The 21,542-nt window shown below is 41.5% G+C and overlaps 1 protein-coding gene across 1 annotated transcript in view; it reads right to left on the bottom strand.

The window, feature by feature from the left end:
* The window catches only part of LOC126477335 (palmitoyltransferase ZDHHC6-like), a 118,952-nt gene that overhangs the window by 50,361 nt on the left and 47,049 nt on the right, over positions 1-21,542 (bottom strand). The window contains 1 exon segment of the mRNA XM_050103609.1: positions 20,491-20,654. Coding sequence (XP_049959566.1) covers positions 20,491-20,654 — 164 coding nt within the window.

Raw genomic sequence — 21,542 nt, 5'->3', positions numbered from 1 at the left:
AAAAAGAATATCTAGTGCCTTCCGCCGTGGAAGTTGAACACGCAGCGAGGGCACCACCGCTAAGCCACGTGCAGACAGTGGCCAAGAGCCGCTCCCTCCGGTTTCATATATAGGGACCCGCTCTGCCCTAGTCCAGTCAGTCTGGTACTCGCTCTGGATTTCGTTTCTATCTTGGCGGTACTGCGTTCTGGTCGTTGCTCGTTGTTGACATTTGCCTGGCTCTGGTTCCGAGTGGATTTACGTTTGGTGTTTGGTGTTGTGGCTTCCACAAGCCTCCATTGTTTATCTTTTCCTTGTTGTGTTGCTCATAGTCGGTCGTGGTCGGTTGCTGTCAGTTGTCGGTTTGTCGTCCGACTCGTCCTGTGTTTACCCGTTGGTGCATGCTCCACCGCTGGCGGCTTCCCCGCCTGGCGGCTCCAATCCGCAGCCCAAGGCGTTCCCGCTGTTGGTTGTGGTTACAACAGAATATATAAAACCTATACTAAAAAATCCACCAACAAGCCTTGGATTACCACTGGAATTAGGATTTCTTGCAAAAGCAGGAGAGAGTTGTACATTGCCTCAAAAAAATCAGATGACCCTAACCTTTTAAATACTAACTATAAAAAATACTGTAAAATATTGAACAAAGTCATTTTGAAATCAAAAAGTGTGTATCTGTGCTCAAAAATTAATAACTCCACTAATAAAACCAAAACTATATGGGAAGTGATATGAAATGAGACTGGAGCAAATTACCCCAACAAGACCCAAAATATTGCCCTTAACAATGAAGGTAAGCTAGTTCAAAATCAAGATATTGTAGCTAAAATCTTTAATGAGCACTTTCTAACTGTTGCTGAGAAAACAGCATGCAAAGGCTCTTCAGAAAAGGCAATAAAACCTTTGAAAGAACTTTTCCCTAACTCTATAGACATGATAGGTAAGGCCCCCATAACCGTGCAAGAAGTAAAAAAAAACCATAGTGTCTCTAAAAAGTAAAAATTCGTCAGGTGTAGACAATATTTCCAGCGAACTGCTAAAAGCCAGCTGTAATCAACTCTCTAAAGTTCTAGCTCATACATTCAATTCCTCTCTAAATCAAGGTATCTTCCCTGACAGAATGAAGTATGTTACTGTGAAGCCCCTCTACAAAAAAGGTGATCCCACAGATGTTTCCAAGTATCGTCCTATCTCTCTTGTAACAGCATTTTCGAAAGTCTTTGAAAAATTAATATACTTCAGGATTGTCAATCACCTTGAAAAATTTGCACTAATTAGTAAACAACAATTTGGTTTCAGATCAGGCATATCTACATCCGAAGCAATTTATGCACTTACAAATAATGTTTTAGAATGCCTTGACAAGAAAAAATTACCGTTGGCATATTTTGTGACGTGACTAAGGGTTTCGACTGCGTCGATCACACAATACTTATAGGAAAAGCAGCCCAATGTGGAATCCGTGGACAAATGGGTAACTGGCTCAGATCATATCTAGAAGACAGACAACAAAAATTGTATTAGGTGTTAACAATCTACAAGTAGGAGAGGTAGAGTCTGACTGGGTAACAGTACATCATGGAGTTCCACAAGGGTTCCTATTTATTATATATATTAATGACCTACCCCTGTTCTCAAATAGTGCTAGCAATATCACAATGTTTGCTGATGACAAGTATAGTGACAGCAAAACCTCCACTGACATACAGTTAAATGCCAACCAAGCACTTGCAATGCTCTGAACTGGTTCACGGCAAATCCTCTATCAACAAACCTCAGTAAAACAAATTACATGCACTCCCAATCCAGTTACATAAGCCCAGAAGAGATTAACATTGCACATGAGAGCCAACAGTTGCAGAGCGTTCAGTGCACAAAGTTCCTAGGCGTTCATATAGATAACCAGCTCAACTGGGAATTCCACATACAGCAAACACTAAAAAAGCTTAGCTCAGCAACATTTGCCATACGAATATTCTCCAAAATTGTAGACACCAACATATCAAAGTATTTTGGCTACTTTCATTCGTTGATGTGCTATGGAATAATCTTTTGAGGCAACTCACCACTTTCAAAAAAAATTTTTGTAAGCCAGAAAAATGTAGTCCGATTTATATGTAGTGTCCCTCCAAGAACCTCATGTCAATATCTCTTTAAACAGTTAGGTATATTAACCACTACCTCACAATATCTCACAATATCTCACTCATGGCTTTCACTCTTCTCTTCTGAATATGAAACAAATGAGGCATACCATCATTATAACACAAGGCGGAAAGGTGATATGCACTGTGAACGGAAAAATCTCTTTCTGGTGCAAAAAGGGGTAAAGTACACAAGTAAAAAAAATCTTTAACGCAATCCCAAGTAATATAAAGTGTCAAAGAAAATAAAATGCTATTAAAAAAAAAAAGCCAAAGGAATTTCTATTGGAAAAATGTTTCTACTCTTTAGATGAATTCTTCAACAGAGATAAGTAATTTGAGTAGTAATTCAGATTATTTCCTTTGTCATTGTTATCTGTATTGTTTTTTTATCACTATTGTATTTTTGTATTGTATTGTTTATTATCTTGATTATATTACTGTATTTTACCAATTTTGAATCATTCATCTATCATGTGTAATATACCAGTATGTATTGTATTGTATGATATCTATATTGTATCTGCTTTGACTTGTTCCACATCCATGCGTAATCACGCCATACTGGATCTATGGAATATGAATCTCAAATAAAATAAATAAATAAATTGCTCGATGTAAATATTACGACCATAAAAATGGGCAACTAGCAACAACACAAATATTGCATAAGCACGTATATAACAAGCATCAATAAGTAAATGGACTATATGTAACTGTAATGGGATGTATCCAAGGCAACTGGACAACAAGCAGGAAATAAACAGTTTAAACTTGACACTCTATATGATGCATTTATTTATGTCATAGGTTTTGATACTTGGTGGGATCAGTTAACTCATTGATCTGGCTATGTGCTTGTACTTTCCTTCATTTCTTTGTGATTTTTCATAGACCCATGAAGAAAGAACTTTTATGGAAGCATAACAAGTGAAGAAATAACACAACACAATAGAAACAACTCACAGAAACTTAATCTGTACACTGTATTAACAATAACTAATCACCATTTCTCATTCAATAATGTTCCAAATTGTTTTTGCTTTATTCTCGAATGGTTTCATTGATTATTTGTAAATAATGCACGTTCTTCACTCTACAGCAGACTGAAAATTTTACAATGCTAATGCTAATGAAGTTTCAACTCTTGCTACTATCATCTCTCTGAATTACGAAGACCTGTCTGTTCCTAGCACAAGATACTTTAACCCCAGCAGTTACACACTCCCAGACCCTACTTCTGTTTAGTTTAACTTTACTCTCGTTTGTGTTGAGCGAACAAAAGATTACACATTGTTATCAGAATATGTTTACAACAAACTTTAACTTCCCTTTTACTTTGTCTTATTTATGAATATTCCCAGTATTCCCCTTATAATTTCTCACTACACATTGTGACAATCACTATTTATGATTCTGTAATGCATTTTTCTTCTATGATCTGTACCTAACTGGCTAGCACATTTTACTTTTAAAATTTGACTGTTTTGGACCAATAACTATTGCTGGTACATGTAAATGGCTGAAAATACTTATCTTTAAAAACAATGCACTATGTCTTTCAAATCTTGGTGCAAACTTTACTGCCAAAAAAAATTTGAAGCTAGAAATCACTAACTCCACACATCCGTGACCTGAATAATCTGTCAGAAAATTTCCACACACAATGACTTCCCAGTCAAGTCAGCATAATCATATTAACACTATCTATTTTATTAAGCACAACATATCTTTTGATCCCACCAGATGCATCAATCTGTTGATACAGTATGGGGTCAGTATAAGTGGGGAACAAACCAGCTTCTCCAGCCAGCAGGTCACATGAACCTGCCAATTTAAGGCCAAGCAACTGCACTGTTTGCATTTCTATCCACAAGTTAATGTGTTCACCTCTACGGCAGATTGAAGTACTGATGGTGACTCTGCACTACACCAGTTACTATTTCGACTGTTCACGTTATAACTGGGCCTGCTTGGGATCGAAGTACAATGAGCTCCACCTATTGCTGCTGACTTCTACTCTAGCAGACTGTGCTACCACTAGGCTAAGTGATTAATCTCAGGCTCGCTTACGAGTGATTTCCAGCAGTGTAATTCAAGTTGTGGTCCTACCGATTGTTTTCATTTGCAGTCCTGGAAAATTCACAAGATCAGTAACTCTTATGAACTGAGTGTCATTCATTTTGTGACTGACTAATTAAGAGGCTTTATGGGACCAAACAGCAAGGTCATCAGTCCCGCAATTCTGAAGTTACTCACAGAAGAAAGAGGGTCCACTAAAAGTGGACGGATCCAGTCAGGGGAGTCAAATGATAAAATAAAGAAGTTAAAACACACACAGTAAAGGGCATAAAAGGTGAGACCAAATCTAAAAACTGGAAAAAAAAGAATGGTCTTTCTATGGGGGAATGGTCATGGGGTCCCACACCGAGAAGAAATGAAGAGAGGTCTCAACCACAACCACCCTGTCTGTGCTCCAGGAGTAAAGCAAAATCTTAAATCTGGAAATAAAAACCACTTTCATGGAGGAAACTGAGGTCCAGTTCAACCAACCATGAATCGTTTGCTAATTTTAAATTTAAGGAATCTGGGAGACTATACTTGGCACGAAGGGCCAAAAGAAGGGGACATTCCACTAATATGTGGGATTCTGTCAGTCTGACTCCACAGCCACATTGTGTGGACAGTTTGTTACGGAGGAGGAAACATTGGTTGAGCGTGGTATGACCAATGCATAGACAGCATAAAACAGCACACTCCTTCCAAGAGGAGCAGAAGGAAGAGTGACAAACTGCAGCAGATGCCTTGATTGTGCGGAGTTTATTACTATGAACAGTAGCACACCAGATGGCATTCCATTTTTGGGCAAAGAGAGATTTGACATAGACCCGCATACCTGCAGCTGGAATCGTGAAAGCAAATTTGGGAGGGGGGGGGGGGGGGGGTTTAGTATCTGCTTCTCTACCCAAATGGTCAGCCAGTTCATTCCCTGGGATGCCCACATGACTTAGGAGCAGGCAGCACAGCCAAGGGCAGAGAGAAGGTCATGGATAGAAGATACCAAAGGGTAATGAGAGTAGCACCGTTCAATAGCCTGCAGGCTGCTCTTTGAGCCGGAACAAATTAAAACACTGTGGAGGGAAGCCTGAAAAACAAAATGGAGGGCTCTGTGAATGGGTAGAAGCTCTGTCGTGGACACACTGTATGTTCCCAGCAATATATGGTGTTCCATGACAGTAGAAGACTTGAAATTATCTCTCACCTTCTCGGCAGTGTAGAAGATCGTGGAATCCTGGAACTCTGCAAGGATGGCATGTAAAAAACACCAGAAAACCAATGGGGCGATAGAGACCTTAGGACCCTGGAATAGGTAGGTCCTAATCCATGGTCTAGGCACCATCCAAGAGGGGGTGTGAAAGAAAATACATGGGTTGCATTCCAGTGAGTGGATACAGAGATCCCGACAGAGGGAAGTGAGATGCATGCACCAGTAACACCACCTGTGGGTGGTTGTCAGGAGGGAGACATCCTTCATTTGAAAAGAGGACAGGGTGCACAGGATGGTCAGGGAACTGGCAAATGGCGACTACATAAGAAACCAGGAGTTGGCTCTGTTGTATCTGTAGAGGAGGAATACCCTCTTCTGTGAGGAGACTGTCAATGGGACTAGTGCGAAAGACACCAATAGCCCTAGGCACCTCACAATGGAGAACAGGCTCAAGTAGTTGCAGAGTGGAAGGAGCCGCTAAGCCATAAGCCTGACTACTGTAAGCTAGTCTGGACAAGACTAGTGCATGGTAAAGTTGGATAAGAGTGGTATGGCCTGCATCCCAAGACGTGTGGGCCAAGAGTTGGAGAGCTTTAAACTTTCGCATGCATGTAATCTTTAGGTGGCAAATATGGGGCAGCCATGTAAGCTTCTTATCAAAAATAGCACCCAACAAATGGGACTGTGCTACAACTTTGAGGAGCTGGTTGCCTAAATAAAGTTCTGGATCAGGGTGTACTGTGGGTCAACGACAGAAATCCGTAACCTGTGTTTTGGATGGAGAAAACTGGAAGCCATGGCAGATGGCCCACGCAGCAACCCATCAGATGGCACCTTGGAGCCAGCGCTCAGCAGATGTTACTAAGTGGGAGCTGCACCAGGTGCAAAAATCGTCGACGTACAACGCCGGGGTAACCGCAGGCCCAACAGAAGTTGAGGAAGAGTGTGACACTTAGCACAGAACCTTGTGGGATACCATTCTCCTGAATCCGTATGAAGTGCCAACTCGAACCCAGAAGAGCTGATGAGATACAATCTCATGGATACAAATCATGGAAGGTAACTAAAATGTGATGGCACCAGCCATGTCGTATCCCTTATGTAGGTCAAAGAACATCGTTACATGTCTGCCCCAGCTTCAGCTGGTTCTCCCATCCCCCTCCACCTCCCTCTCCTCTTCCCCTGCAGTTCCCGCAACCTCTTGTCCAGGAGCTACTCCCCTCCCCGGCCAAAGAAGTGCCCCCTTCTTTGGCACCAGCTGGTGATGGGGCTCTCCCTCCCACCACAATTCGGCCACAAGTCCTGCCATTTGTGCACCCCAAGGTCGCCCACTCTTTTGGTTTCGGATCTTATTTATGGATGTCACCCCATCCTTGTCAGTGACGACCACTGACCAAGTGACATGGCCTGCTCTCAGCTTCTTGATGTCTAACATGGACTCTCGCCACATGATCATTCAGTGGAATTGCAGTGTATACTATCATCACCTACCAGAAATACAAAGTCTTCTCTCCTACTATTCTTCGTTCTGTCTTGTTCTTAAAGAAACACACTTCTGTAATGGCTGCTCTCCAACATTTCATGGTTATCATGGTTATCAGGTGTTCTGTTGAAACCATGCTGGCCCCGGGGTACCATCTGATGGGGTCTGCACTTTGGTTTGCTCTGATATCATTAGTGACTGGATCCTACTAAAAAACAACCTGGAAGCAATAGCGGTTAGACTGCATATGACTCCGGCAATGTCTACCTCCCTGCAGGTAGGCCATTTCCTTATGTTGAACTGTCTACCTTAATACAGCAACTCCTGCCCCCGTTTCTCCTCGTTGGGGCTTCAATGTCCACAACCCACTGTGGGGGAGTGCCGCTTCAAGGGTTGGGGGGGGGGGGGGGGGTCTCCTAATTGACCAACTTATTACAGACTTCAATTTGTCTCTCCCCAGTGACAGTTTCCCTACCCACTTCAGTGGCGCTCAAGGCACCTTCACTGCTATCGATCTCACAATCTCCTCCCCTTCTCTCATGGATTCCCTACATTGGTCATCCCACGATGACCTTCATGACAGTGACCACTTTCCGGTGATTCTATCGTTCCCCGGCAGTTGCCAGGCAGGCAGGCTTCCACTTTGGGCATTCCGCAGGGCCAGTTGGCCTTTGTATATGTCTGTTCAGCACTTCAACATCTGCCCCTCTAACTGCATTGATGCAGTCATGCCAAGCGTCTTTGCCACTATTCTTCTTGCTGCTGGCACTGCTGTCCCTTTGTCCATAGGTCACCTCATCACCAACCAGTACCATGCTGGACCAAGGATGTAGCAGTTGCTGTTCACGACTGCCAATGGGTGCTACAGTGATTTAAACAACACCCTTCACAAACTAACCTTCTTGCTTTAAAGTGTCTCTGTACTAAGTCTTGTTACCTTATTAAGCAGAGTAAAAAGGAACGCTGGGAGCACTATGTTTCCTTCCTGGGGACATGTGTCTTTTCATTGCAGGTTTGGTCCAAGCTCTTAGCCTTCTGGGCAGCCGGCAATAGTCAGCTATCCAGAGCCTTAACCTCCAAGGTGCTCTGTGCACTGATCCGTTGGTTCTTGCAGAACACCTTTTGACCCTGTAGCAGTGTGACTTCTGGGTAGGATGATCTCCAGCTGACCATTTACTCAGATCGGAAACAGAAATATGACATGCTTTTACTAACTGCAAGAACCAAAAGCACCTCATGGTTGGTGGGTTATATGGCTTCAAGTCACATCCATAGCAAATAACCTTGATCTTCTCTGGGATGGTATCTCCCTCAAAAGCCAGACTGAAGGCACCAGTATTTTTGTGGTTGTGTTTGTGACCCTTCTGCACACTTTGAACAAAATGAATGCCGTGTCACTCCACATTAGCCCAGAGTTCCCCATCAGTTTGCAGGATGAGGTCTCTGTGAAAAATCACTTCGTGGAACGTATCCAGAGATTGGTGTGGAGTAATAGACACTGGGACTTTGCCAGCATGAAGAGCTGCAGATTGGGTGGCAGGAAAAGCTTTGACCAACAGGAGTCCAGCCGCATCCTAGTAAAAGGCTCCACTTCAACAAACTTGTCCTCGACATTCTCCACAAAATACAATGGCTTTCTGGAGGTGAATGTGGCCCCATCCATCCTAGTATAGACGAGTTAACAGGGAAAGTGTTTCATCCCAAGATAGTGAATCTGGCCTTACTCCCCCAGTGTAGCCAGGGAAGGGAAGGCTGCCACGTCATATGAAACAGAATTCAATGATCCTTCCCATTCGAAGAGATGGCTGTTTGAGAATGGCCTGATTTTTGCAGCTTGATACACTTCATGTGCCAAGCATCCGCCCTGATAGCACTCGCACCAATCAGGGGCTCTCCCCATGGGCGCCACGCAGCCAAGAAGACAAGCAACCACTCCTTGACATACATGGGGAGGGAACAGCTCAGGTATCAAAATGGTGATCCTCATGTTGTCAAGGGGCTCATTCAGGTGGGTACATAACAGCCCCACCACACGGACTGGCTACATGTGCTGGTGACCTACCAGGCTGGAATGAGGCTAAAGCGGGGAAGGGAGAGGAGGAGGAAGGGGAGAGAGGAATCCACACCATGGATGCTAGGGAGGGAGTTCTTCCCTAGACAGCCTGCACTAAAAACAGAAAATTGTGAAGGTCATGCCTCAAGCGGGGATCTGAATGCCGAAAAGGATGAAAGAACAGGCAGAAGGGACAAATCGCAAGCAATACAGAGAACCAGGTGGATAGCTGGGTCGATGTAAATCAGAACACAGAGAGAGGGAAAGGAGGGGGCAAGAGGGAAGGAGTGAGGATAGGGAGGGAAGGCAGGGTGAAGGAAATGCAGCCAGGGGGATAAGAATGGGCTGCAATAGCTCGGGGCCCCACGTGTGCCATGCACAACCTCACAAAAGAACCATGAGCCCCCAGGGAGGATTTATTGTGGGTTTCAGGGTATTCAAAAAAGTGTTAATAAACGAGTTTTAATTGGAGATTGAAAAACCGGTGATGAGGAGGTTCCAGTTCAGTGGGATAGTATGGCTACCACGGATGCTCAATTTCTGTAATTTTTCAACAATGTATATCGGACTCTGACACTTCATGGATTACAGATCTACAAGAATTGAAAAGGAAGTATAAATTTATTGAAAGTTTAATTTGTTTTGTGCTTGATAAAGAGGTACACACAAAATCTTTATGTCCATTAGATCCATCATTAGCAGAGGTGTTACATGTAACTCAGGCTTTTCAAATTTCGTAAGTGGCTCAGCAAATGTTTCCACTGACTTTAAAGCACCTATGAAGGACCTGGTGGGACCGAGAAACTACACAGAAATTTTCCTTTCAATCCCGATACATTAAATATGTCTCATCTGATGGTGGCCTGCCAAGACCATTCTGGCTCCAGTCATATGGTTGAGATGCAATATATTCATTTATTGCCTAATTGTCCTGATTTTTTCACTTTACATCTCTGAAACTGAGTGCCAACAGTGCTTCCACAAGGGACACATAGCAAAAGTGTCAATGTCCAACAGGAGCCCTGTCATATGTTTCTATAAGAGACACCCACAAGATTACTGGAAGCGAACATGCAGTGCATTGGTTCTACCAAAAATAATGATACATGTGGAAATTAAGAATGTACCTGTTACATTCTTATTTGATACTGGTGCATCTGTCACTATGAACAATGAATCAATGTGCTGTAGTATAGGTGCTCTGCCTTTGGACTCTGTGCATTTCAAATTGTAAGCTTAAGAACATCATAAAATTCTGCTGTTGCACTAAATGAAGCTCTCTGTGAAGTAGAAACAGATGGCCAGGACATTGCCTTTTCTCATGTTCACCACTAATTCCGTAGAAAATATTTTTGGAGTTGATGTCTACTTGGTTCTTGGTTTTTCTATTCAAGCATGCCATTAATACTACTCAGCCTACAGTGCTGTGTGAAAAAACTGACAATTTAAATTCCCAATTTGCACTGTTATTTGAGTCTGGTCTACATACAGCCTCGAATTTTCAGGCACGCATTCTTTTAAAGCCTTCCGCAATGCAGAGTTTTTTTTAAAGACTTTCAGATTCTATTCGCCCATTAGGATGCGGTATAATTGGAATTACATATGATGGAACAACAGCAAGTGTTTTCATCTATAGCCTTCAGTCAACAGGTCATGCCTGAACCAGATGGCACCTTATGCCCACACAGCAGTTATAACCTGTCAATGGTCAAGCAGAAGTGGATTCCAACCCAAATCCTGGGCCAACAAAGAGTGTGTGTGTGTTTGTGTGTGTGTGTGTGTGTGTGTGTGTGTGTGGTGTTTGGAGCTTAAGGGGAGCCAGTGGGGAATGTTATCAGCATGCTTACAAATATTACAAGAAAAGATCGTGGATAAAAGTGCAAAATGTTAACATACACACTGAGAAAACAAAGAAATACTAAAATGTGTTCTACAGGAGATTAGAACACAAGTAAAATTACAAAGGAGCTAAAAGAAAGGCACAGGCAAATGTGGCTGGCTGCCCACTTACAAAAAAAAAAAAAAAAAAAAAAAAAAACCCATGGGTGAACACAATAAAACCATTCCCCTAAAATCTTTTGAAAATGTTGGATAATTCACAAAACTTTGAAACTCAAATCACATTCGTTTGAACATCACTTGAAATACAGGGCAGATCCATCAGCAAATCTGCTGTGACCCACTGGTCGGAAAATAAAACACAGTCCAATAAAATGTGGCACACAGTTGTCTGCATGCAACAAGCACCACACATTGGAGGGTCCTCTTGCCATAGCAAGAAGCCATGCATCGTAGAGCTGGGGCCTATATGAAGACGAGTAAGAAAGACCTTGTTCTGTCAACATGACTGGAAAGAGGTACAACACAACCGAGTTGTGGGCTTTACTACATGGAGCTTATTGTCGGTCACTTCCAGCCTCTCAACCTCCCATCGGTGTATGACTTTGTACTTAAACAGCGAGGTGATAGCACACACGGAGATGACACAATAAGGACCTGAGGATCATAAGTCCTTGGCTGCTAGATCCACCATTTCATTCCCTACAACACCCATGTGCCCTGGTACCCAGCAGAAAGGTACCTCCATCCCAAGGAGGGCATCCTGGATTACTTTATTTGCTGGTTACAAATGCTGAATAGAGCGAAGGGCACTCAGAGAATGAGACCAGACAAGAAATTTAGCACTGAAAGAATGTCTCATCTGCTACAGTGCCTGCAAGACTGCATATAATTCTGCTACAAACACAGTAAATACTTGAAGTAACCCTGAGGACACAATCCAGGAAAATGACAGAGCAACCAACTGAGGCCCCTGTTTACACCCATCCATAAAGACAGCTACGTAGTTGTGGTGCTCATATAAAATGTTAGAAAATATTAAATTAAAAACAGAAGCAGGAGTGCAATCTCTCCTATACTGCACTTAATCTAAAATTACACTGGGCCTCTGCAGTAACCGGGGCAGGAGACAGTTACAACTGGATTTGGGGTTGTACTTGCTCCACATGGAGTGACTCCAGCACACACTGCATGTGGATCCCAAATGGCATTGTGGCTCATGGATGGTTCGAAAAAAGGTGTTCCAGAGGCAGACAAGCAACAGTAAGATACACGGGTGAAGTCAGAGTTGTGAAGAACTTACATACCTGACGCACCATGACAAGCTGCTGCCGGATGGTAAGTCATGGTTGCCCAGCCTCAGTACAGAGACTATACATGGGACTGGCACTATAAGCACCTGCAGCCAGCTGAATCCCCCTCATGATGAACAGCATCAATGATCTTCAAACAAGAAGGCCTCACCAATTCATACACCATGCACCCATATGCCAGCCACGAACACACGAAGGCCCTATAAAACTAGAGCAGACACACACTGTCTATTCCCCAAGACCTGTAGATAAGACACTTGTATGATGTTCATTGCCTTCAGGGTTCTGGCTTTCAGGTCTCTCAGGTGTGGCAACCAAGACAATTTGGAGTAAAAAATGATGCCCAGGAACCTTACCGAGTCTCTAAAATTTAGGATGGCGTCTATCATATGCAAGACACGTAAATTAAAAATATGACAAGAATTTTTAACATGAGCGCGCATTCGCACGCACGCACGCACGCGCGCGCGCACACACACACACACACACACACACACACACACACACACACACACACACACACTCACTTATCTGCAGACAACTGAAAACCTGTCTTTCCAGCCCACACTTCTAACCACTGCGCTGTGTAAGTTGCAGCTCACAGCTACATGTTGTAATACTGGAGGAGGAACAGAAAACAGCAAAATCATCCACAAATAAGAAGCACTGTACAGGACTACTTACCTAGATGTGATACTGTTGATGGCTATGGCAAAGAGGGTAACACTTAAAACATTCCCCTGAGTGGCACCATTCTTTTGCTCAAAACAACATGACAGTGTGTCACCACCTCGGGTCCTAAAATACCACTGAGACAGGAAAGACTGTATGAAGATGGAGAAGGTGCCACAAAAGCCCCATTGATGCAGCTGTGCGAGAATACAGTGTCTCCAAGCAGTATCGTACGTCTTAATGACGTACATTGATATTTACATAGGAAAGCCTGCTCAATATCCACCTCTAGTAGGGTTAGGTTGTTTACAGAGGACCAGAATCTCCAGAACACACACTGAGAGCAGCTAAGGAGTTGCATGGTCTCTAACAACCAGGCCAGACGACAGTTAACCATTCACTCCACGATCTTTCCTACACAGCTCATTAAGGCGATACTCCGATAACTACTGGGATATGTGTGGTCCCTTCCTGGTTTGAGGAGAGGTTTGAAAGTCCCTCTCTCCACGAGTTAGGGAAGTTACCTGTCTGCCATATAAGATTAAAATGTACAAGGAGAATTTCCTTTGACGTTGCTGCAAATGTTGAAGTGTGCATTACCGGATTTGGTCGTGACCAGGTACAGTATTATGAACCTCAGACAGAGCCAATTCCAGCTCCCATAAGGAGAAAAGGGTAGTTGTAAAATCTCAGAATTGTTGGATCTGGAGCTCAACTTTCCCCTCTCTACAGTTGCATGGTAGCGACAAAATACCATTCTAGCTGGTACTGGCAGTAGTTTGTGTAAAATTCTCTGCCAGCATCTGTACAATGTCTCCAGGCACTGTTTGGAGACAACCCTCTTTTAGCATTGCTGCTATTGGTAAATGACTGCATTTACCAGAAATCCACCTGATGGCTTCCCAACCTTCCATAGAACAGCACAGAGTCCAGGAACACTTGCCATGACTTATTCTTTCTCTTCTTAATTATGCTCGAGCCACGGCTCTTGTGACTCTACAGGCAATGAGGCTGTCTGCAGTACGGCAGCATTTAAATGGTCCCAAACACACGCCTGTCATGGAAGGCTGAACAGCACTCATCTGTCCACCAAGGTACGGATCACATCCTAACATGACCTGTGGACTTTGGGATGCATAAGTTGGCAGCATGACGGATCACTCACATGATGTGGTCCACCCATTTCTGAATGCTGTTGTGATGTTCAAACACAGCCAGCTGGCTGAGCAGCATACAGTTAGCCCTGCTGACCATCCATGTTGGTGACTGCTCTTCACATGGTGTTCCAACCAGCACGTGAATGCAGAGTCTGAAATGGTCACTGGGATGAAGGTCATTAGTGATCTCCCACTGAACACAGTCTACGAGGGCAAGAGAGCAGAAAGAGATGTCTATGGCTGAGAATGACACAGTAGCAGTGCAGAAATGAGTGTGGGTATCTATGTTAAGGGTGCACAGTTCATGAGATGCCATGAGGCTTTCCAAAACCTGACCCCGAGGGAAAGTAGATGTCAAGTCCCAAAAGACATTATGGGCACTGAAGTCTCCCCATAGGAGAAATGGTTGTAGGAGTTGCTTAACAAGTTCTATGAGAGCCTCAGTCTATTACATCTGGTGGAGGTAGATGCAGTGAGCAAACAGTGATCCTCCAATACACATGAATTTTGACAATCCGAAAACAAAGGAAGTAGGTTACAGTACACTCGTTCGCCCACTGCTTGAATACTGCTCAGCGGTGTGGGATCCGTACCAGATAGGGTTGATAGAAGAGATAGAGAAGATCCAACGGAGAGCAGCGCGCTTCGTTACAGAATCATTTAGTAATCCCGAAAGCGTTACGGAGATGATAGATAAACTCCTGTGGAAGACTCTACAGGAGAGATGCTCAGTAGCTCGGTACGGGCTTTTGTTAAAGTTTCAAGAACATACCTTCACCTAAGAGTCCAGCAGTATATTGCTCCCTCATACGTATATCTCGTGAAGAGACCATGAGGATAAAATCAGAGAGATTAGAGCCCACACAGAAGCATACAGACAATCCTCCCTTCCACGAACAATACGAGACTGTAATAGAAGGGAGAACCGATAGAGGTACTCAGGGTACCCTCCGCCACACACCATCAGGTGGCTTGCGGAGTATGGATGTAGATGTAGATGTAGATGTAGATGTAGATGCTTGCAGGTCAGCAGCCAGGGGGAGAGCAGAGGAGGGATGCGCATTGTTGACAAATACACCAACCCCTCCCTTCAGCTCTGTACCAGCGAGGTCATCCTTTCAGTGAATGGTACAGCCCCATAGCACAGGATTGTAAGTGGCTTTAAAATGTGTTTCTTGTAAACACACGGGCCGTTGCTGCACATGTATATTTAAGCCATTAATGTTCCACTGTAATATGGGAGCCATCTATCACCAGGGTTGCACTTTCACCCTCTCTTTCCACCAGGGGGTTCAGTCTGATATCAAGTTCCATTAGCTATACTGAAGAGTCAAGTGAAATCTCAGATAGTACACGTAGACATCATCAGACTGTTTACTTCCCAACTCTGTTGGTGGTGGATGCTTGGCCTTTGAGTTTTTGCCCCGGGTAGGCTTTGGATTTGATTTGATTTCTTTATTAACCCATGAAACAATTTACATTGCATGGATTTAGTCATTGAATAATAAACAACTTAACAGTTTAAATTTGTTTCTTACACAATAGTTGACAGTGAAATTTTCTTATAACCTAATTTACATTTTTCAGTCTTATATAATTATTATTTCTCCATACAGTTTAATACAGAACTTTCAGATTTTAAGTAACCTTTTTCAATTCAAGTACTCCATTACTGTATAGTAACTTTTATTTTGTAAAAATTTTTTTAGTTTTTCTTTGAAGGAGGTGATTGTCTCTATGTCTTTTATGTTTTGCGATAATTTATTATATAATTTGATGGCATTGTACAGTAGACTCTGTTGCGTTTTAACTTTATTTTTTCTATCCAGATGCAAATTATTGCAGTTCCTAGTTTCGTAACCATGTACAGAACCATTGTTAACATAGTGTCCAATATATATTTTTTTTTTAATGTACATAACATTCTGAAAAATATATTCACATGGGACAGTTAAGATTTCCAGTATTTTAAAAAGTTGAAGGCAGTGAGCCATGCTGCCACTCTTGGTCATTATACATACTGCTCTTTTCTGCAATTTGAATATAGCTTCAATATTTTTCCTGTTCACTCCCCAGAATATTATCCCATAACTAATAACAGAATGGATGTACGCAAAGTATACTGATCTAACACATGAAATATCGCATGCTGAAGTAAGAACTCTGAGGGCATAGCTTGCTGTAGAGATTCTGTTACGAAGTATTTTTACATGGTCTTCACACTTCAACTGACTATTAACTTGCATGCCAAGAAATTTTGTGCTTTCCACCCATTGTATGGTTTCATTACCTAACTTCAAGTTATTATAATATGGTTTTTTGTTTATGTAAAAGTTCATAGCACTTGTTTTCTTAATATTAAGCGTGACTTGGTCGATAGCTGCCCACTCATATACACTTTTTAGTGTTTCTTCAGCTTTCTCTCTTAGATCTACATGTGATGTGTCACTAATTAGCACATTAGAGTCATCTGCAAACAATATTGTATGCTCATGCTTTATACTTTGTGGGAAATCGTTAATATAAATTAGAAATAGTACTGGACCTAGGACACTACCCTGTGGTATACCTATATTTATATGTTTGAGGTCAGAAATATGTTTTTCAATACAGTTGGAGTTACATGATAAATGTGTTATTTCAGTCATCTGTATTCTATTTTCTAGATATGACTGGAACCATTTTTTTACAATCCCCCTTATTCCTGGTTCATCTAGCTTAACCAATAGTGTTTTGTGATCCACTGTGTCAAAAGCTTTGGTTAGATCGAGAAATATACCTGTTGTATAGTTTCCTTTATCGAGTGCTTCTGGGATATATTTAGTGAGATATGCTGTTGCTGCTTCTGTGCCTTTCCCTGTTCAGAATCCAAACTGGTCCTTGGCTAGGAGGTTGTGCTTATTTAATTAGCTAATAAGTCTATCTTTCACAATAATTTCTATTATTTTTGCAAAGCACGAGAGCAGTGAGAGTGGCCTATAATTTACTATATTTCCTGTGTGTCCTTTTTTGAAGAGAGGCAGTACTTTAGCATATTTTAAGTAGTCAGGAAAGTAACCCTGCTTGAATGATAATCAAGATTTACATATGCAGTTTTCACATACAACACTAAAACAAAAAGGACCCTTGCAAACAGGAAAAGAACTGTATAACAAACTACCTAAAGAAATTAAGGCAATAACTGGCATGCATAAATTCAAAACTGCAGTGAGTGACTACTTGCTACAGAATTGTTACTATAGTGTTGATGAATTTTTATCTACAATGTAAATATGTGAAAAATGTTAAATAGTTTATACAATCAAGGCCAAAAGTATGAAATGTGTGCATGTAAAATTTATTTGTGAAATGTTATGCCCATATGTTAGAGTTATATTGCTATATACTGAAAACCATACAACAGCTTTTTCTGTTAAACTTTATTGCAAATTATTTGACTTGTCCTATATCATTATGTACCCCTATACAGTGTATGATTCACAGGACCAATAAACATACAATACAATATAATATAAACTAATGGTGGTAACAGGCTCTCTATACAGTCTTTAATTAGAAAAATTGGAACTTCATCTAAACCAGCTGAATTTTTATTTTTCAGTTTGCAAACTACTTTGTACACTTCTTCCTTTGTTGTGGGCAGTAATACCATTGAATGTGGTACACTTTTGTTTAGCTTTGTGATCTGAGGGACTTTTTGCAATTTTTGCATAATTTTGTACCTATACTGCTGAAATAATTATTTACTTGCCAAATATTTTGGATCTTTCATTAGGATCCTGTCTTTTTTTTATTTTTATGTTTGACACATTCATTTTTCTGTTGCCGGTTTCCTGTTTTACAATCTTCCAGACTGCTTTGCTTTTGTTTTCAGCACTCAGCACCAGTTTGGAGTTGTGAGCCCTCTTAGCAGCACACAACACTTTCCTGTATGTTTTCCTACACCTTTTATAAAAGAATAGAAAGATGGATTTCTTTGACTGTGTTTGATATAGCTGAGGTACTTCAGTGTTTGAGATGATTTTTTGATACCTTTCGTCACCCATTTGATTTGTTCAGCTGTTGAGAACGGACGTAACACTTTAAGAAAGATCTCTTAAAATTTTTGTTTGAACAGTGTCATGAAGTTCTTGAATTTATCATTTGCATCTACCTCTGAGTATACTGTTTCCTATGTTTCACCTGCTATTTGTTTAGCAAACTCCTGCATTTTTGGTTTGGAAAAATTTCGCCTCAACCGCACCAGTGGTAATGGCAGCATTGGACGATGAACCCCACTGAACTGTAGGTGGAGCAGGGAGCCTTGCAATGTTAGTGACCACAGACTTTTCCAATGTTTTTGGAGGAAGGTAGACTATGAAGTAACTGTAGCAGCACAAGTACACTGACAAATGCAGATACTAGTGATAACACTAGCTATCTCTGATTGTGTAGCAGCATCAGTTTTCTGTACTGGCTGTTTAATAGCTGATGCAAAGAAGGTAGCAAATGTTGCGGGCTTTATGGTCTTGTACATGTTCTTGGCCTCACCACAGGGAATCCATCATATGGTTTTAATCTCCCATATCTTCTGTTTTTCAAGGAAGACACAGAAGTCCCTACTCAAAACAGGGTTAGCCCCACTGCAGTTCACACACTATGGAGGAGATGAACATCTGACTACTTCACGGGCAGCCTCACCATATTTGCCACAAGTGGCTTCTCCCTTACATTCAAGTGTGGTGGACTGGGGACGAAGAGCCTCATATAGTTACGTGAAGAAATCCTGCCTTAATATGTTCAGGGAGTTCTGTGCTATTAAAAGTGATGATTAACGAGTTGGATGTAATCACAACACCCTGTGCTCTTAATAATATTCTGCACATTTAAAATGCCTCCTAGGGTCCATTCAACTTTCAGGTCTTCCAAAGAAGATGGATGTCCACCAGGTCTCTGCAGGTCACAACACCTTTACTGTAGTTAAATGTGGAGTGGAGCTCAGTCTCAATGGCATATTACCCAAGGTTTTCAGCCTTCTGGAGGTTTGTTATTTGTTGAGAATTAGATGATTCCACCAACAGTGTGTCATTTCATAACGACTTAACTGATTTTAAATTACCAGCAATCGCCTCTAACTCTTTTGAATGTAAAAAGGTGATACTTTTTCAAAACCCCCCTCTTTCCACGCAGCCAATAAAAACCTCTCTGGCCAGCAGCATGCATTCTGTTACTGAACCCGCTTGAATTCTTTAATATCCCTGAGTCCAGAGGACTGGCTGCACAAGCCCTCTTATTTGATTGGGTCTTAGTACCTACCAGCAGCCCACGCATTCTGCTGAGAGGTGGAACAGAAAACTTAGAGGGATCCATAAACAACCAGGGAAATAGAAAGCCCACCTAGACAGAGCACACATGCCTAGGTAAGCCTTATACAACTGAGGTGCAGCAGGTTCCCCAGAGGTTGCCCACTAACGACTGCTCCACCTCATCAGCCACGCACCTCATCAACGTGCAGAATACCTTGAAATTAAGAGGATTTTCATAGAGGTTTTTACCTTCCTCACAATCCAGGTGGTCAAGTCAAGATTCCTGTTCTCTCTGACACACAACGTTCCAAAGTGGTTGCTGAAGCATCCCCAGAGCTTAGGGCAACAGGGGACTGGCGGTGCTTGGCAGTCCCCAGCTCAGGAACTCTGGGCTTGCCAAACCTGTGCCCAGCAAACAAATGCTGAGCCCCTGAGGACAGTCCAACTAACTCTCTTCTGAATTTTATCGGAAAGCCTTCCAAGTACTGCTCTTTGTGGCAGTCAATCTGAAAACAACTGTCAAATTTGAAATCTGGACACATGGGGAGTATGCCTTAGAATGTTGATAGGGTGGGCAGTAATGTATCAAGTGCTGGTAATTTGAAAAGTGTAAGATACAATAATGAAGATCGTGAGCTGTTTGTTCTGAAAGTTTAGCCTTGGGCCCAACCAAGACCACAAAGGCTTGTAGTATTCCCAAAAAGAAAATATAGTACTTACGCACTTCATATGTGATAGCCACCATTTCCTTTTCTATTTGCAAATAATGTTCCTGAGCCTTATAATTAAGGTTTTGGAAATGAACATTATAAGCTTTTCAGAACCGTCCAGGACCTTTGGGACAGGACGGCCTCAATGCCATGAGGAGAGCACTATTTGTTCTTAATAAACTGCATTAATATTGGTAGCTAGTTGCTGTTTTCACTTTTTGTAAAAATTAACTTGTATCTTTACACAATCATGGTCACACCATTACAATTTTCAACCTATAGCAGTTCATCAAACCTCAGTCTGTGCCTGTTTACAAGCAATGAGGAGCTAATATAAGCATATATATGTTGTTCAAAGCTCTTTGTTTTTCTGATAGAAGACAAGACTTTACACAGGCAGAAAGCAACAAGAGGAAAAATTTCTCTTAATAATAGTGCTCAGTTATTCCACTAATTTAATAAATTGCTTCTGACCACTTACACTGTTAAATAATTTCCCACATCTCAAAACTGATACATTTTGAATATTAAACAAGCATAGAAAAGATCTCATCTGCTTGATAATAGGGGTCCAGTATACTTACCCGATTAAGTGCTCTGTACAAACAGCACGTCAGCTCAATGCTTGCTTGCAAGCAGCCACATACAGCAAAAAATAAAAAGGCAGTAAAATACCCATGGTTACGATGTCCCACACAATTGTTGATCCATGGACAGTGATGATCCATCTTCATCACACAGTGACCACCTGCCAATAACAGAAATTCCAATTGTTTTTCTCTTTAAGGATAGAGAAATAGTCATTTTAAGTTTAAATATCTAAAATATGAAATATTCTTCTTACATTTTTCTTTTATAGTCACAAAGTTGGGAATGACAAAGTAACAATACATAATGAGAAAGATGCTTGGTATAATTGAAAATTAACAGTCATATTACACTACGACTTTGTGGAGTAACTTTGGCAATTAACAATCATACTGACTTCAAAGATTTGTAAGTATTGAATTGCTAGGAAAATTACTTTGGGTTAGGAAGAAATTAATTTAATGCTGAAGAAATAAATTAGAAACATACTTGCTCCAACTTTTTAAAATCAAATAGCTGAGGTGTAATGCACATTTAAAATTTTAAACAATGGAAAATCCAGGATTGAATGTAACAATATTATGAAAAGGATAATTGCTAGTCACCATATAGCAGAGATGCTAAGTGACAGGCAGGCACAACAAAAAAGACTGTCACACAATAAGCTTTCGGCGAACAAGGCCTTTGTCAAAAATAGACAAGAAACACACACAGTGTGACAGTCTTTTTGTTGTGCCTATCTACAACTCCGCACCTCTGCTATACAGTAAGTAGCAACTATCCTTTTCATTGTTAACATTTAAAATTTAAAAATACAAGTAAGCATCAGCCAGTTTTGACTATCTATATACAACAAAACCGTTTATATATCTAAAAACAAAGATGATGTGACTTACCAAATGAAAGTGCTGGCAGGTCGACAGACACACAAACAAACACAAACATACACACAAAATTCAAGCTTTCGCAACAAACTGTTGCCTCATCAGGAAAGAGGGAAGGAGAGGGAAAGACGAAAGGATGTGGGTTTTAAGGGAGAGGGTAAGGA

Source organism: Schistocerca serialis, chromosome 1 (genome assembly GCF_023864345.2).
Source record: "Schistocerca serialis cubense isolate TAMUIC-IGC-003099 chromosome 1, iqSchSeri2.2, whole genome shotgun sequence".
Classification (NCBI taxonomy): Eukaryota; Metazoa; Arthropoda; class Insecta; order Orthoptera; family Acrididae; genus Schistocerca; species Schistocerca serialis.
The sequence above is the reverse complement of the archived record's forward strand: the minus strand, read 5'-3'. Positions and strand labels throughout refer to the sequence as shown.